Source organism: Rhamphochromis longiceps, linkage group LG7 (assembly GCF_057381845.1).
Source record: "Rhamphochromis longiceps isolate RC_006_pf linkage group LG7, R_longiceps_female_GT1.1, whole genome shotgun sequence".
Classification (NCBI taxonomy): domain Eukaryota; kingdom Metazoa; phylum Chordata; class Actinopteri; order Cichliformes; family Cichlidae; genus Rhamphochromis; species Rhamphochromis longiceps.
Window position 1 is genome coordinate 69,791,994 of NC_140563.1, and position 12,955 is coordinate 69,804,948.

The 12,955-nt window shown below is 40.6% G+C and overlaps 1 protein-coding gene across 1 annotated transcript; it reads left to right on the forward strand.

Annotated features, from left to right (window-relative positions):
• Positions 1 to 705: 705 nt before the first annotated feature.
• Positions 706 to 5,864, forward strand: LOC146666921 (uncharacterized). The gene is made up of 4 exons (XM_085415052.1): positions 706 to 4,296; positions 4,596 to 4,649; positions 4,747 to 5,094; positions 5,205 to 5,864. Exons 1-4 carry the CDS (start codon positions 4,281 to 4,283, stop codon positions 5,345 to 5,347), a joined length of 561 nt encoding a protein of 186 aa, XP_085271178.1. The 5' UTR covers positions 706 to 4,280; the 3' UTR covers positions 5,348 to 5,864.
• Positions 5,865 to 12,955: the final 7,091 nt, after the last annotated feature.

Genomic DNA, 12,955 nt, shown 5'->3' on the forward strand with positions numbered 1-12,955 from the left:
TACTTGCTGCCAGGAACGTTTGGGGCCTGTTGGGTTGCACCTGCGCTCACACCACATCACAAAATAAAATGTATGAAATAAAAAATAAAATGTAATAAAATAACGTGTTAAATGGGTGGAAATCCCTCGATCAATGTTTAAATTAACACTCACGCATTGACTCTGTCGGCTATGTTTTGCCATGCATGCTCCCTTTCTTTTGCAGCTGTGGCTGTGTTACTTTTTTTCCACGGAATTTGCATGTTATCGGCATATGCTGCCATCAGAATTTCGGCCTCAAGCGCTGTAAAATACATTGACCGCGCCTTCTTTCCCTCCGTCTCCATGGTGACTCGCTTAATCTGTGCTCCACTAATCAGGGCTTTATGTATCCTCGTGCGCGCTTAACTTGGGGTTAAAGCAACTCCGCGTTGATTGAACTAATTGTTATCAGCCTTTCTGAAACCGAATATTCCGAGTTGGACAGTTCGGGGTTACTCAACCCCGAGTATCGTTTTTCACTCTGAGTTTTCTAAACCGGCTTCCTGAAATAGGGCCCAGATAAGGAACGAATGAAAACACAGACTAAAGCACACAGGAGGTGATCAGGGGTAGTGAAAGTGTTGGAGTCAAATGTTAAATGTTGCCATCATTGTACTTAAACTTGTAAGTCTTGGTTCAAACTATATGGTCAAGGACATTCCTTTGTTTGTGACCCCCTCCCCAGCCTGTTGAATGGTGGGGGAGGCTGTAGTCTTTTATTACAGGCACAGCCTATGTGAGGGTTCTGTTTTCTTGTTTAGTAAACGTCCTGCCTTTATGACCCTTTTGGTGAGCAGGAGGTCACACAAACGCACGCCCAAACACACACTCACATGCACACGCACGCCCAAACACACACACACATGCACACGCATACACACAGACACATACCTAGAAACTAGAATTCTGTGATCTGTTGTGTACACGTAGCCTGGGTTTTGGGGTAAGTCGCGTTTCCTGCCGCAAACGTAAAAGAAGTCCAAGGGTGAAATACACTGCAAAGTATTTATTGGGCAGTACGTGGTGTGTGGATCGTTGACGAATGAAGTGAAATTGTGCGCTAAGCAGAAGTGAGTGTGTCTGGCATCACGGTGTGTGTGAAAAGGTATCCAGCTGGGGCAGACATGATTCTGCAGGTCACCTGCCCAGTGGACAAAAAGAAATAAAATATTTGTGTGGATGAAGTATGAATGATAACATGAAGAGTGTTTGGTGTTTCTCAGTCTGAAACAACTGTAACGCTACTTTCTGTTTTGGAGAAAAGGACAGTTTAAAAAAAACAGAGAGATGTGTGTTGTTTTAAGCAGTGATGAGAATAATGAAAATTTGATGACAGAGGAACACAAAAACATACAGAAAATGCATTAACCATGCTAACCCTACATGCATATACACATACAATGATACTCATGAAGACCAGACGGCATCTTAAGCATGAGATTCTGCTTGTCATCTTGTCCAAGTCACTTAGTGTGATGAAAAGTGATGCAAAGACCATTGGACTAATAGCAAATTAGTTTAAAAAAAAAAAAGATCAAATAATAGCAAACAAGTGTGTAGGAAAGGCAGCTTTAGCAACATGTTCTGCTGGAGATGCAGCTCCTCAGACATCGATTAAACCTGCCTAATAACACACACACATGCAATGAAAATCAGCTTGTTACCAAATGCTGAATTTATCCAATGCTGACAAATTAACTCTGTAGGCTGCAGGACAACAGTTTAACTTTTGTGGGGAAAAAGATTCTGGTTTGAACAACCAGTGATCAGACAATAAATTTAGTTGTTAATATAGTAAATTGGGAGATGCTTTCTGTCTGATGCAGCACAAGTAATTTACTGTATGAGGGAAATTCTATTTTTGTGATAACATTTTGAACATGCATTTCTGTTGTCCTGTCAACTTGGTGGGATGGTAGCTGATATGCAAATTAGCTGATTATAATTAGATTAAGGAAAGGTGACTGAATTTTAGCACAAGTGAATGGGATGTGTTGGAGACTCTAAAACACTGAGTTTCCTGTTTTGATGTGCGAGTGAACCCTGCACCCAGATACACAATACTGAACACATAAGAACAAACTTGTTTTGTGAAGTGCATGACAACATGTCACGTGTTTTATGATGAAGGGAAAGAAGGAAAACTGAATAAAACGTGTCTGTGGCCTAAATGAGTGAGCTGATTGTGAGTTTCTGGTGTGTGAGAATTTAAAAAAACAATGGGGAACTGACTGACTGGTTAAAGCTGACAAGACTGACTGATTTAACATCATTGTGTGAAGTTCAGGGGGGGGGGGGGGGGGGGGCACGGGCCACAGCCCCAACCAGACTGGCCACCCCAGGTGCCACCCCGAAGCTAAAACAATAAAATTCAATCAAATGTACGATCATGTTTTCACAGTGAAGCTCAGATATCCGAGTGTAAGTGAATGCAGCATCGGCTTCTGCACTATGAGCATCACCTTAGGAAAGGTAGGAGAGCCAAGCACGAAAGACGGTGTTCTGGGAATCCATCCTACCTGGCAAACCATCCTACCCGTTGTTTCTGCGCATGCGCACAACACGAAATTCAGTGCCAAACCATCCTACCTTTGTGAATGTCACCTACAAGCATACTTAAACGGCTAAAATTTAGTGGCAAATCGTCCTACTTTTGTTAATCTGAGCTAGAAGCATACTTTAACAGCTAAGATTCAGTGGCAAATCATCCTACCTTTGTTAATAACAGCTAGACACATACTCTGACGGGTAAAATTAAGTGCCAAACCATGCTACCTTTGTGAATGTTACCTACAAGCATACTTTAACGGGTAAACCATCCTGGCTGTATGAATATGAGCTACAAGTATACTCTGATGGGCAAAGTTAGGTGGCAAACCGTCATACCTACTTAAATTGGTGCTGGAATTACTCTGTGACAGCAGAAATGTGCATAAACTACTTACGGTAGGACGTTTTGCCAAAGTAGGATGGTTTGTCAGAAAAAATTTTCGGCGAAAGAAAATGAGGAGAGAATAAATGTCCCGGTACGTAATATTAAGTTTGTTGAGTTTAGTAAACTTCGGTGAAATTAGAATACAAAGAAAAAAATAACACTTGAAGAATTATTGCAGCCGTCGAATATTTCAGACAGTATGCTACAGAGAGTGATATTATACCCCTTTCGTCAAAAAAAGTGACAGGTTACTTCCGGAGCTCATTAATTATTCATGAGCTCCGGAAGTCCGGAAGTAATTAAGTAATAAAAATATGATATTCATAAAAATATGATATTCATAAAAATATGATATTCATAAAAATATAATTGATTATTTAGAAAGTTTCTTATATATCAAAATAGCATTCTTTTATTTCTTTAAGCAATTAAATTTTTATTTTTATTTTTTTTTATGCTCAAAAAACGCCATCTGGTGGCGGGTCAGTGTGTGTTCGCTCGCCCGAGGCTGTGTGTCTGGGCGCGCGGGGGCGCGCCCGTGTCTCCGGACCGTGCTCTCTCGGGCTCCGTGCTCATGTGTTTAAAAATATATTAAACCATATTAAAATTTAGTTAAACTTGTGCTTTTGTAACGTTCAGTATGGCCACAAACACATGCTGCATGCCTTGGGGGAAAACTTTATTTAGATTTATATGCATTTGTAGATTTAGAATAAAACTCATACTCAGAAAAAACTCGCGATCCCCTAACCCTAACCCTCCTTAGATACATAAGCAGGGAAAACTCCTTAAAAAACCCTCCGCGATTTCTCCAAAACCCTGCAATAACTTGTTAGGGTACCCCCTCTATTCCCAAAACCTTATATTCGATAACAGGGAAAATCCTGAAAAAATCCTTAGTCTTTTTTCCTTCAAAAACTTCCCTCTTACTAGCAAGCTCTAAAATTCAACCCACACTCTAAGTTCTACCTCGCTCTTAATCTCCGATCCACAACTTCTTGCAGAGCACAATTTTTTCCTGCTTGTTCGCTCCCCGCTCTGCTCCCTAATGCGCTGCTTACCTCGTTTGAAAATTCCCCCCTTAGACCAACTCCGCCTCACTGCGCCCCGCTGCCAATCACATAACCCTTGCACCGCTCCCTTCGCACCCCGGTTAGCCAATCCGCTCCAGGTCTGATTTTACGATCTCCCGCTGATGTTAAGACTATCTTCGAACCCCCAGAAGAGATCTGACTTCAGACGTATCAACAACTGGCGCCGCTCAGACTGCTTGCGAGCTCAACAGCCATGAAACCAGGGATCAACAACTACCTTCGCGTGCCCTATGTGTATATCACTCGGTAAGTGTTAATCTTGCTCTCTAACTACATTTTCGCATTTTCCTTTTTACCATTCTGTCAATCCTTTCATCTTCAAAAAAGCCATGCAAATAGGCTCTGTAACACTTGGAATACACTTTTTAAAACATATATAAGCTCCCCTCTAACACTCAGAGCTAAAAAGTGCGTTTGTAAGTTAAACTATAGCAGCGATCATGGCCTCATCAGGTACCTCATTTTTTCTCACTCTTGTTCATATAATGTTTATATTTTTACTGTTTTTTCCCCGTTTGTAAATACTCGATGTTATTTCTTTTCAGACTCTGAGATAAACCTGCTCAACTCCTCTTTTTTTGAGTCTCTCGATCGAATTGGTAGGTTTGGTTCATTCTTGTTCCCCTTCTTAACAGCTAATTGTACAAGAAAAACAAAACATTTACCCTCTTTTTTCATTTTTATCAAACTTTCTAGATATCTCTGACTTGGACACCTTTATTGGTACGAGTTCCCCGAATTCTTCACCACCAGTGCTTGTGCGATCCACAGGAAAGAATATTCGTCTCTCCACACGGGACAGAGAGTATTTGCTCTCTACGCTAGATCGCCCTGCTTCATCTGGCCCCAGTTCCATTCCCGTCGGAGCTTGTTCTCTCCCGCAACCCTCTGGGAAAAACTTGCGCCTGTCCGCCGGGGACAGGCAAGATTTGCTCTCCGAGCTCACTCCCGATGCTCCGGCCGATCGGAGCCCCAGAAACGCTTCTTATTCTCCGCCATCAGACACAGGAAATGCACCGCGCCTGCCTTTGAGACCCAATCACGGTCAGTCTCTCTAGGTTCTCGCTTTTTTTCTCATTTCTTTTTTAAAATAAAAACTAACCCTTTTCTATTTAACTTTACTAACTGTTTGTATCTTACCCTCAAATTCTCAGGGCGTTTCAGAAGGAGGAGTAGCAGGACCCGCAGGATCGCAAGGACAACGAGGACAACGCGAACACGCACCCGAAGGCAGCTGGCGTCAATCGCTCTTCGCGCGGTCTCTCTGTTCGCTGAATTAGTTCAGCTCATCTTATAAAAACTTTGTTTTTGATTTTTTTTTTTCATTTTGCTTTTCAAACATACTCTCTTTTGTGGTTTTTTGTTCTTTTAATATATTCCTGTTAAACAATAATAATAAAATAAATGGATAACCAGGAACAAGATATTACAGACCCGTTTCTTGCTTTAGAAACAGCGTTAGCTAGGTTAAATGAAAATATACACCATTCTCAGATTACATATTCACAAAACAGTGAGCAACCTGAGGTGATCAATAATAATGATCCTTTAGAATTGCTTAATTTAGCTCTTGCCCGATTAGCACCCAATGAAAGTGCCTTTCAAAATATTTCTTTGAGTTTGGGATTGGATCATGATGAGATCCAAACAGAGTCAGACGCGGTTCATTCACAAATGAGTCTGACACAAAACATCTCCTCTTCTGATCCGTTTTTAGCAATTAATAGAGCTTTAGAAGCTTTGGCCCAAATACAAAATGAGGTTCAAATACCGCCAGAGTTATTGAGTCAAATAAACAGGCTAAATCAAAATCGTTTCATTGATTCTCAAAGCCAGCATTCGCTAGTCTTTTCCCCAGAAAATGCGTGTCCCAACGAACCACTCAGCCGCAGCCCCCCGATACAGCTGTCAACCACTTTCAATGACTCTAATCCTCATCATTGTCTCTGCGAACGAGCCACTTAACCCAGTAAACCATGATCACTCCTTTCAACAAGGGGGTAATCCAGACCAGAGTTGCGCCTGTAATTCAGCACAACCCTCTATAGTTGTTAGAAATAAATTTAATAACGTTGAAATTAGAGAAATTTTGAATTTTCCTCCTCCAAACGATATACCCGACTATGCGCATTATTATCAAAGCGTAATGTCTAGTGCACGTGAAATATCAAACAGGGTTTTCTCTCACGCACGTCCAGGTGATTATATCCAGTTAGAATTGATAGGCCAGCAGTTACAAAATAATGTTTCAGTGATTTTACGTGATAATCATGATTTATCTGAATTTGAAAATTTATTCTTGAGAGCGGTACAGTCAAACTGGTCAGTAATGTGTGATGGCTCGTTGGAGGTTGTAGCTCAGATTGTTACACCCCCAAATGGCAGTGGGAAAAGATTGCTTAAACACATACTCGACAGCGAAATTGTGAAAAAGAAAACACGTTTTTTATACGTGGTCCATAACCCCTCGAATAAGTTGTGTTTTGCTACAAGTGTTGCCCACCTTCTGCAACCCGATTTTAATGACTATCAAGCACAAACATTAGCTAGAGAAATTCAACAAAAAGCTGGTCTAAATGATCAAACGCCTGTTGGGTTTAATCAAATAATTACATTTGAAAGGTTACTAGGATGTAAAATTATAGTATTTTAGCATGAGTGGACCGAGTTAAAACGTAGTGATGAGAGTGTAATCAGCTTTCTCAAACGTTATGATCCACCAGAGCCTTTGAACCCCCGCCATGCCCTCTTTGGAGGCCGTACAAGCCCAGCACAACTTCGCTGTAGTGCCGGCCCCCGTGAGAAAATCAACTATGTCGACGTGACCTCCCTGTATCCATATGTAAATAGTACATGTAGTTACCCCTTAGGTCATCCTCAAATAATCTTTCGAAATTTTCAGCACCCTAAAAACTACTTTGGGTTTATCAAAGCCACCGTTTACCCACCACGACGGCTCTATTTTCCGGTCTTACCATTTAAAACAAAATCAGGAAAACTTCTCTTTACTCTCTGTCGCACTTGTGCTGAAATGAACAACCAACAAGGAGCCTGTAACCATAGTAACGAGGATAGAGCACTGAGAGGGGTGTGGACCACTCCCGAGTTTAACCTCGCATTAGAAAAGGGTTATGAAATAGGTTGAATCACAGAGGTATGGCACTTTGAGAGACAGAGTAACACAATATTCACAGACTATGTACATCATTTCCTGCGCAAAAAACAAGAAGCTTCAGGCTACCCATCAGATGCTGTAACTGAGGAGGCTAAACAGCTTCACATTAAAGACTACCAGGTTAAGCAAGGAATAACTTTAGACCCTGAAAACATAAAACTAAACCCTGCTAAAAGACAAATGGCCAAACTGTGTTTAAACTCTTTTTGGGGAAAATTTGGTCAGAGAAATAATCTCACACAGAGCAAACTGGTGAGTGACCCCGAGGAATTCTTTAACCTCATGTTCTCTCCAAAATACAAAGTGAGCTATTTCTCTTTTGTCAGTGATGATGTGGCTCTTATTCAATGGTGTTATGGTGACCTCTGCACTCCGCTCCCAAACTCCACAGATAACATCTTCATTGCGGCCTTCACTACTTCATATGGGCGTATGAAACTCTACAGTTACTTGGATCAGCTGCAGGAAAGAGCTATTTACTATGACACTGATAGCGTAGTGTATCTCACTAAAGAAAATCAATCTGAACTAGAAACAGGGAGGTATTTAGGCGAGCTAACAAATGAGTTAGACCAGGATGATTTCATTACAGAGTTTGTTGCAGCAGGACCTAAGAGTTATGGTTACATGACCAGAAAAGGTAAAGTTGTTTTGAAAGCAAAAGGAATCACACAAACACATGATGTCTGCGAGAAGGTCAACTTTGAATCTGTAAAGACTCTTGTTGACAATTACATTGATAACTGTGAAGGAGGGTCTACACTTGAGGCCCCTCAGCACAGTATCGTTCGTAATAAATCAGCCTTTTCACTACAAAATTCATCATTTCCCAAAAAATTCCGTGTTGTTTATGACAAGCGTAGATTGCTGCCAGGAGGTCTGACTTTACCCTTTGGTTATTGATTTTTTGTTATTCGTTTTTGTTTGTTTTTTAAAAAATGTTTCAGCCTGCTTTAATCGAGTTTGACCCCAGACTTCATGTGCCATTTTCCTGTATGGTTGTCGGGCCAAGTGGCTCTGGAAAGACCTTTTTTGTGAAATCTGTATTGGAAAACTGTGTACATGTTTTGAACAAGCTTATTGACAATGTTGTGTGGGTTTATACATCCTTTCAACCTCTGTATTCTGAGCTTCAAGAGAAAAATAAAAACGTTAAATTCATCGAGGGCATTCCTGAATCATTTCAAGATGAGACCTTGTTTCCCTCACACCAAAGTCATCTCATTGTACTGGACGATGTTATTTTTCAAGCAGCTAATCATCCGGAAGTGGTCCGGATTTTCACTCAATACAGACACCATAAAAATATGAGTGTGATGATTTTGAGCCAGAACGTGTTTTTACAAGGTAAACACAGCAGGACGATCAGTCTGAACAGTACTTACATGGTGTTGTTTAAAAACCCTCGTGATAAATTACAAGTTAATACACTAGCTAGACAAATATACCCAGGACGTGTGCAATACTTTTTGGAAAGTTTTGAAGAAGCTACAAGAGAGCCACATGGATATTTATTGATAGATTTAACCCCCACCTGTCCAGAGCAACTAAGACTGAGAAAAGGGATACTACCCTCTGAAAAGCTGTGTGTTTTCTTGCCCAGGAAAAAATAATAGAAACAATGTCTGTAAGATTGAGAAGAAACTTTGCTTTACTGAAAACACTATCCAGAAGTTCCCCTAAAATCCGTAAGGTTATTTTACAACAGTGCTCGCCCGATTTTATTCAGTCTGTTTGTGAGATTTGTATGAATCTTTTAAAAGGAAATATTCCAGTCACAGAATGTCAGCATAAGAAGTTGAGACGGTATAGAGAGAAAATCAGACAGATGGCCAGCAGACGAGAGGGTTTTAGAAAGAAAAGAAAGTTAATCACTCAAAAGGGGGGTTTTCTGTTACCTTTGCTCACAACGGTTCTACCCATTGTTGCAGATCTGGCAATTGGGGCAATTCGCAAATAAAGATGCAGAAAATGTATCTGATCTCACCTGAGCAGATCAAACGCTTAAATGAAACACATGCAAAAATTAAAAAGTATAATATGCTTTTACAAAGGTATCTGGTGCTTGAGAGACAGAAATCAGATGAAAGCAGACATATAACACTGAGACTCCCCAGAGAGCATAAAGGGAGTGAGAGTGAGAGATCCGATGAATATCATCAGGAAGAAAGCGCAGAGGGGGGAAAGACGGGAAGTGTGAATAAGGTTTTACACGATGTTTTAACCCACATAAATCCACGTTCAAAGAGAAACACTGAATATCTAATGCGTAGAATATTAGCATCAAAAGGTCACATCGGATGGAGTGAGGAGGGTGAATTGATGCATAGAGAAAAGCCCATAGTAGGTAGTCAAATGCTGGATCTGATGAAATTTTTAGCAAGTCCCCGTGCAAGTGTGAAACCCATAGGCTGGAGCTCTCTCGCGAGAATGTTGGCGGATGTAAAAATACCCCTATCAACTATTGGAAACTTATCAGCTAGAAGAGAAATAGCAGCGTTAAAAGGAGAAACAGGAGAATACCACACATCATCTGAGGATGATGTTATTGTTAAGAAAAAAAAGAAGAAGAAGAAAAGCAAGAGCATCACACCGTCTTGGGTGTATTTCTGATGTAATCAAAAACCAAAAAATAAAACCTTATTGTTTTTAAAAGTTAATTGTTTCTCATGTTTTTATATAACAAAAAAGCACAAATACACCACTTTTTTCCGAAAGAAAACGTTTGAGAGTTTTATTGAAATATTTTTAACACAAATGACAATCATTAAAAGCTTTCAGAGAACACGAAGTTTGATTAAAATTGCTAGCCTTACATATTAATACACATCTGATAAATCGTTTTACAAAACACGAGACCATGCTATCATTTTTGATTTGGTCAGAGCTATATAAAGCAAGTACATCCTCATAACTCTTTCCACGCGATTTGTTAGCCAGAAAAAATATGCAGTGTTGGCCACATACAGTGGAGATTGTGGCTTGTAGCTGTCTTTGATGAAAAGATACTCGTTTAGCATGCTTTTTCAAAAATGTTACAATACTTTTCGGGTAAAAAGGATAATCTGGTGGGAATCCAAATGAATCGTAAAAACTTGCACCTCCGTCTTGATCTAAAGAAATAGCCAGCCAGTGAGTTCCAGGTTTGTTCCTAGGATCTGTATTTATGATCATATATGTAGGCCGTTTAAACGAGCGTTTGAGTAATGTTAATAATTCATCTTCTGCATATACTCCAAAAAAACTATCGCCCACTAACAGTCTCATAATACTTTCCAATTCGTGATTGTTCATGATTCAATAAAAAAGTGAAACCTTAGTAATAATCAACCAAAACTTGTCTTTTGGAATTGATCTCGAGAATGGAATCATAACAAGCATAAACGATCAGTGTCGTTGTGTGAGGCAGTGGCACTCTGAAGCGCATTTCAAGTCTCAAGTTGCCATTTATCACAGGTGACAAGGCCTGATTGTCATCTGAAGGATTCATATTGAAAACAAACAATGTATATCCTTGTTCAAACTCCTGTCTGTCAATGCACAAGGACAAATCTTTCAGGTTTCTCCCGGTAGCAGTGTACAGGCTGTAAAACTCTCTTACGGACTGATTTTCAGCAAAATTGGGTTGAAACGCTTTGGCTGGTATTTGCTTACTCTCATGACACAGAGCCAAAAACTCTAGATTGTTGTGTTGGAAATTGAAAGGGCATAAATCATATCGACCTGTAAAAGCCTCATGGTTAACCATGCCTATGACTAGGTAACGGGGAAGTGAGCCCAGAAACAGATTCTCATGATGTGATATCCGCGAGTTCTCGGGTATTGAAAATGTTTTTACATTAATCCGGGAGATGGGATACAATGCATTCACTTGCATGAGAGCGGACGCATGGCCAACACGGACAGCGGGGGAGACCGTGACTTTCCTTACGAACAATGATGCCCCAACAATATTGAGATGGTAATTGGCATTTTGAGGCGCCATGAGGGTGAAAGCATCGTTGGCTCTTGTGAGTTTAATCCGTAGATCCACATTATTTAATAAGAGTTTTTCGCAGAAAAATATGTCTGAATGTAGCGGACCGATCACGTGGAACTCTCGCGAGCGTTCACTGTAAACTGCCCTCCGGACTAAGCCCCTATTCGGCCCGTTATTGATAACATGGGAGTCGTGTGAGCCAGCAGTATCTTTGTAAAACAGACCTGCACTAAATTGAGTTTTCAGAGTTTCTTCTGAGTAATTTAAATATGTTTCAATTATGGCTCTATATGCATGTGTCGAACTCGCTTGTGAAATCAGTCTGTCGCCCAATGTGACGTCACACTGACTGAAGATGGTGTTTAAAGGGTAATTTATAATTCCAACATTAGCGTCTGCTGCAATATCGCTACCATCATGGTTTGTTATTTTCATTCTTAAACTGAGCAGTGTATCATTCAGATCTAAGTAATGCAAGCCATTTCCGGGGACATAAAATTCCAGAGGTCCCCGATCTGTGAGCGCTGTTACTGGTAGAATTTCTGAATAACATTTGTCCTCGATAGACATCTGAGTGAGTGGGGCTGTAAAAATATCTAACTCACTCAAGGTGCATTCGTTTGATCTCTCGTGAAGTAAAGACATTGCTGATTGCTTCTTAGTTGATGTTGTGTTTAGAATATATCAGTCTTGCGTCCTCTCCGTCTCACGGTTTTCCCACTCTGTCTCTTTTTCACCGTTTTCCTGCGCTTTTTAAACTCTCTCAACCTCTGACCAGGGGCCGCTTCAAGGGTCTGCGCGAAATTAGGGTCAGCCCCGAACCCTCTTGCTGTTCTGGTGTGTTCGACCGAGTTAAATTTGAGAGTGATGAGGTGACAATATCAGAAGCAAAACCTTTGACAGCAGATTTGAGGTGAGGCTTTGCGATGCTCACACCCCTCTTTATGAACGGGGTTACAAATCTAAACAATTTAGAGAAAATAGACGCTATTCCGCGCCCGTAAATTACAGGCGCACCTGAAAATCCGGGCAGACCGTTACCAGCCTGCGTTTGATAATACCCTATAAATCTATTATTATCCTGTTGTTGTTGTTGTTGTTATGAGTTATGCAAGATCCTTGACAGGCCGGAAATGTAGCTTTACTATCGTTTTACCGTAGGTAAAGTTTACAGGCTCGTTCTGATCGGTTTTGATTTCAATATGGATATTTTCAATTTGTCTTCGTGCAACTGGAATATAGTCTGGTTTGTTAAAAGATAGGGTCACGATATCTCCGTAATTGCCCTCTATTTTCACAGTACGCAGTAGCGGGGAGTAGCTATCACCCACGAGCTGTAAGGCTGCTATATCAGAATAACAGAATAGATGATAACACCCCGCCTTTATATCTGAAGGATATGGTGCAAATTTGCGCTCAAATCGTTGCCATACACCTGCTGGTACACCAAGCATATATGCGAGAGGCGGAAAAAACCTTAGTTGATATATTCCCCCAGCTGTGAATTCAAACTTTTTAACAATGGGATGATATTTTAGATAAATATCAGAGCCGATACGCCTCAGGCAGGCCTCAATCTCAGCTCTCAAAGTTTCAGCATGATCATAAAACCCGGCGCGTATTTTGGTTTTAACTACGTTATCAGGCTCAGCATCACCCTTTCTCCTACATTCAAAATAAGCCTCATCATTAGGGAGATTAAGCCATGTATAGGGATATGAAATTTCAGTGAGAGCAACCTCCCATGACCC

Excerpts from the sequence above, each read along its gene's own strand:
- LOC146666921 (XM_085415052.1), top strand. Across the intron at positions 4,650-4,746 it reads TGAGTCTCTCGATCGAATTG|ATATCTCTGACTTGGACACC; the intron begins GTAGGTTTGGTT and ends CAAACTTTCTAG. Across the intron at positions 5,095-5,204 it reads GCCTTTGAGACCCAATCACG|GGCGTTTCAGAAGGAGGAGT; the intron begins GTCAGTCTCTCT and ends TCAAATTCTCAG.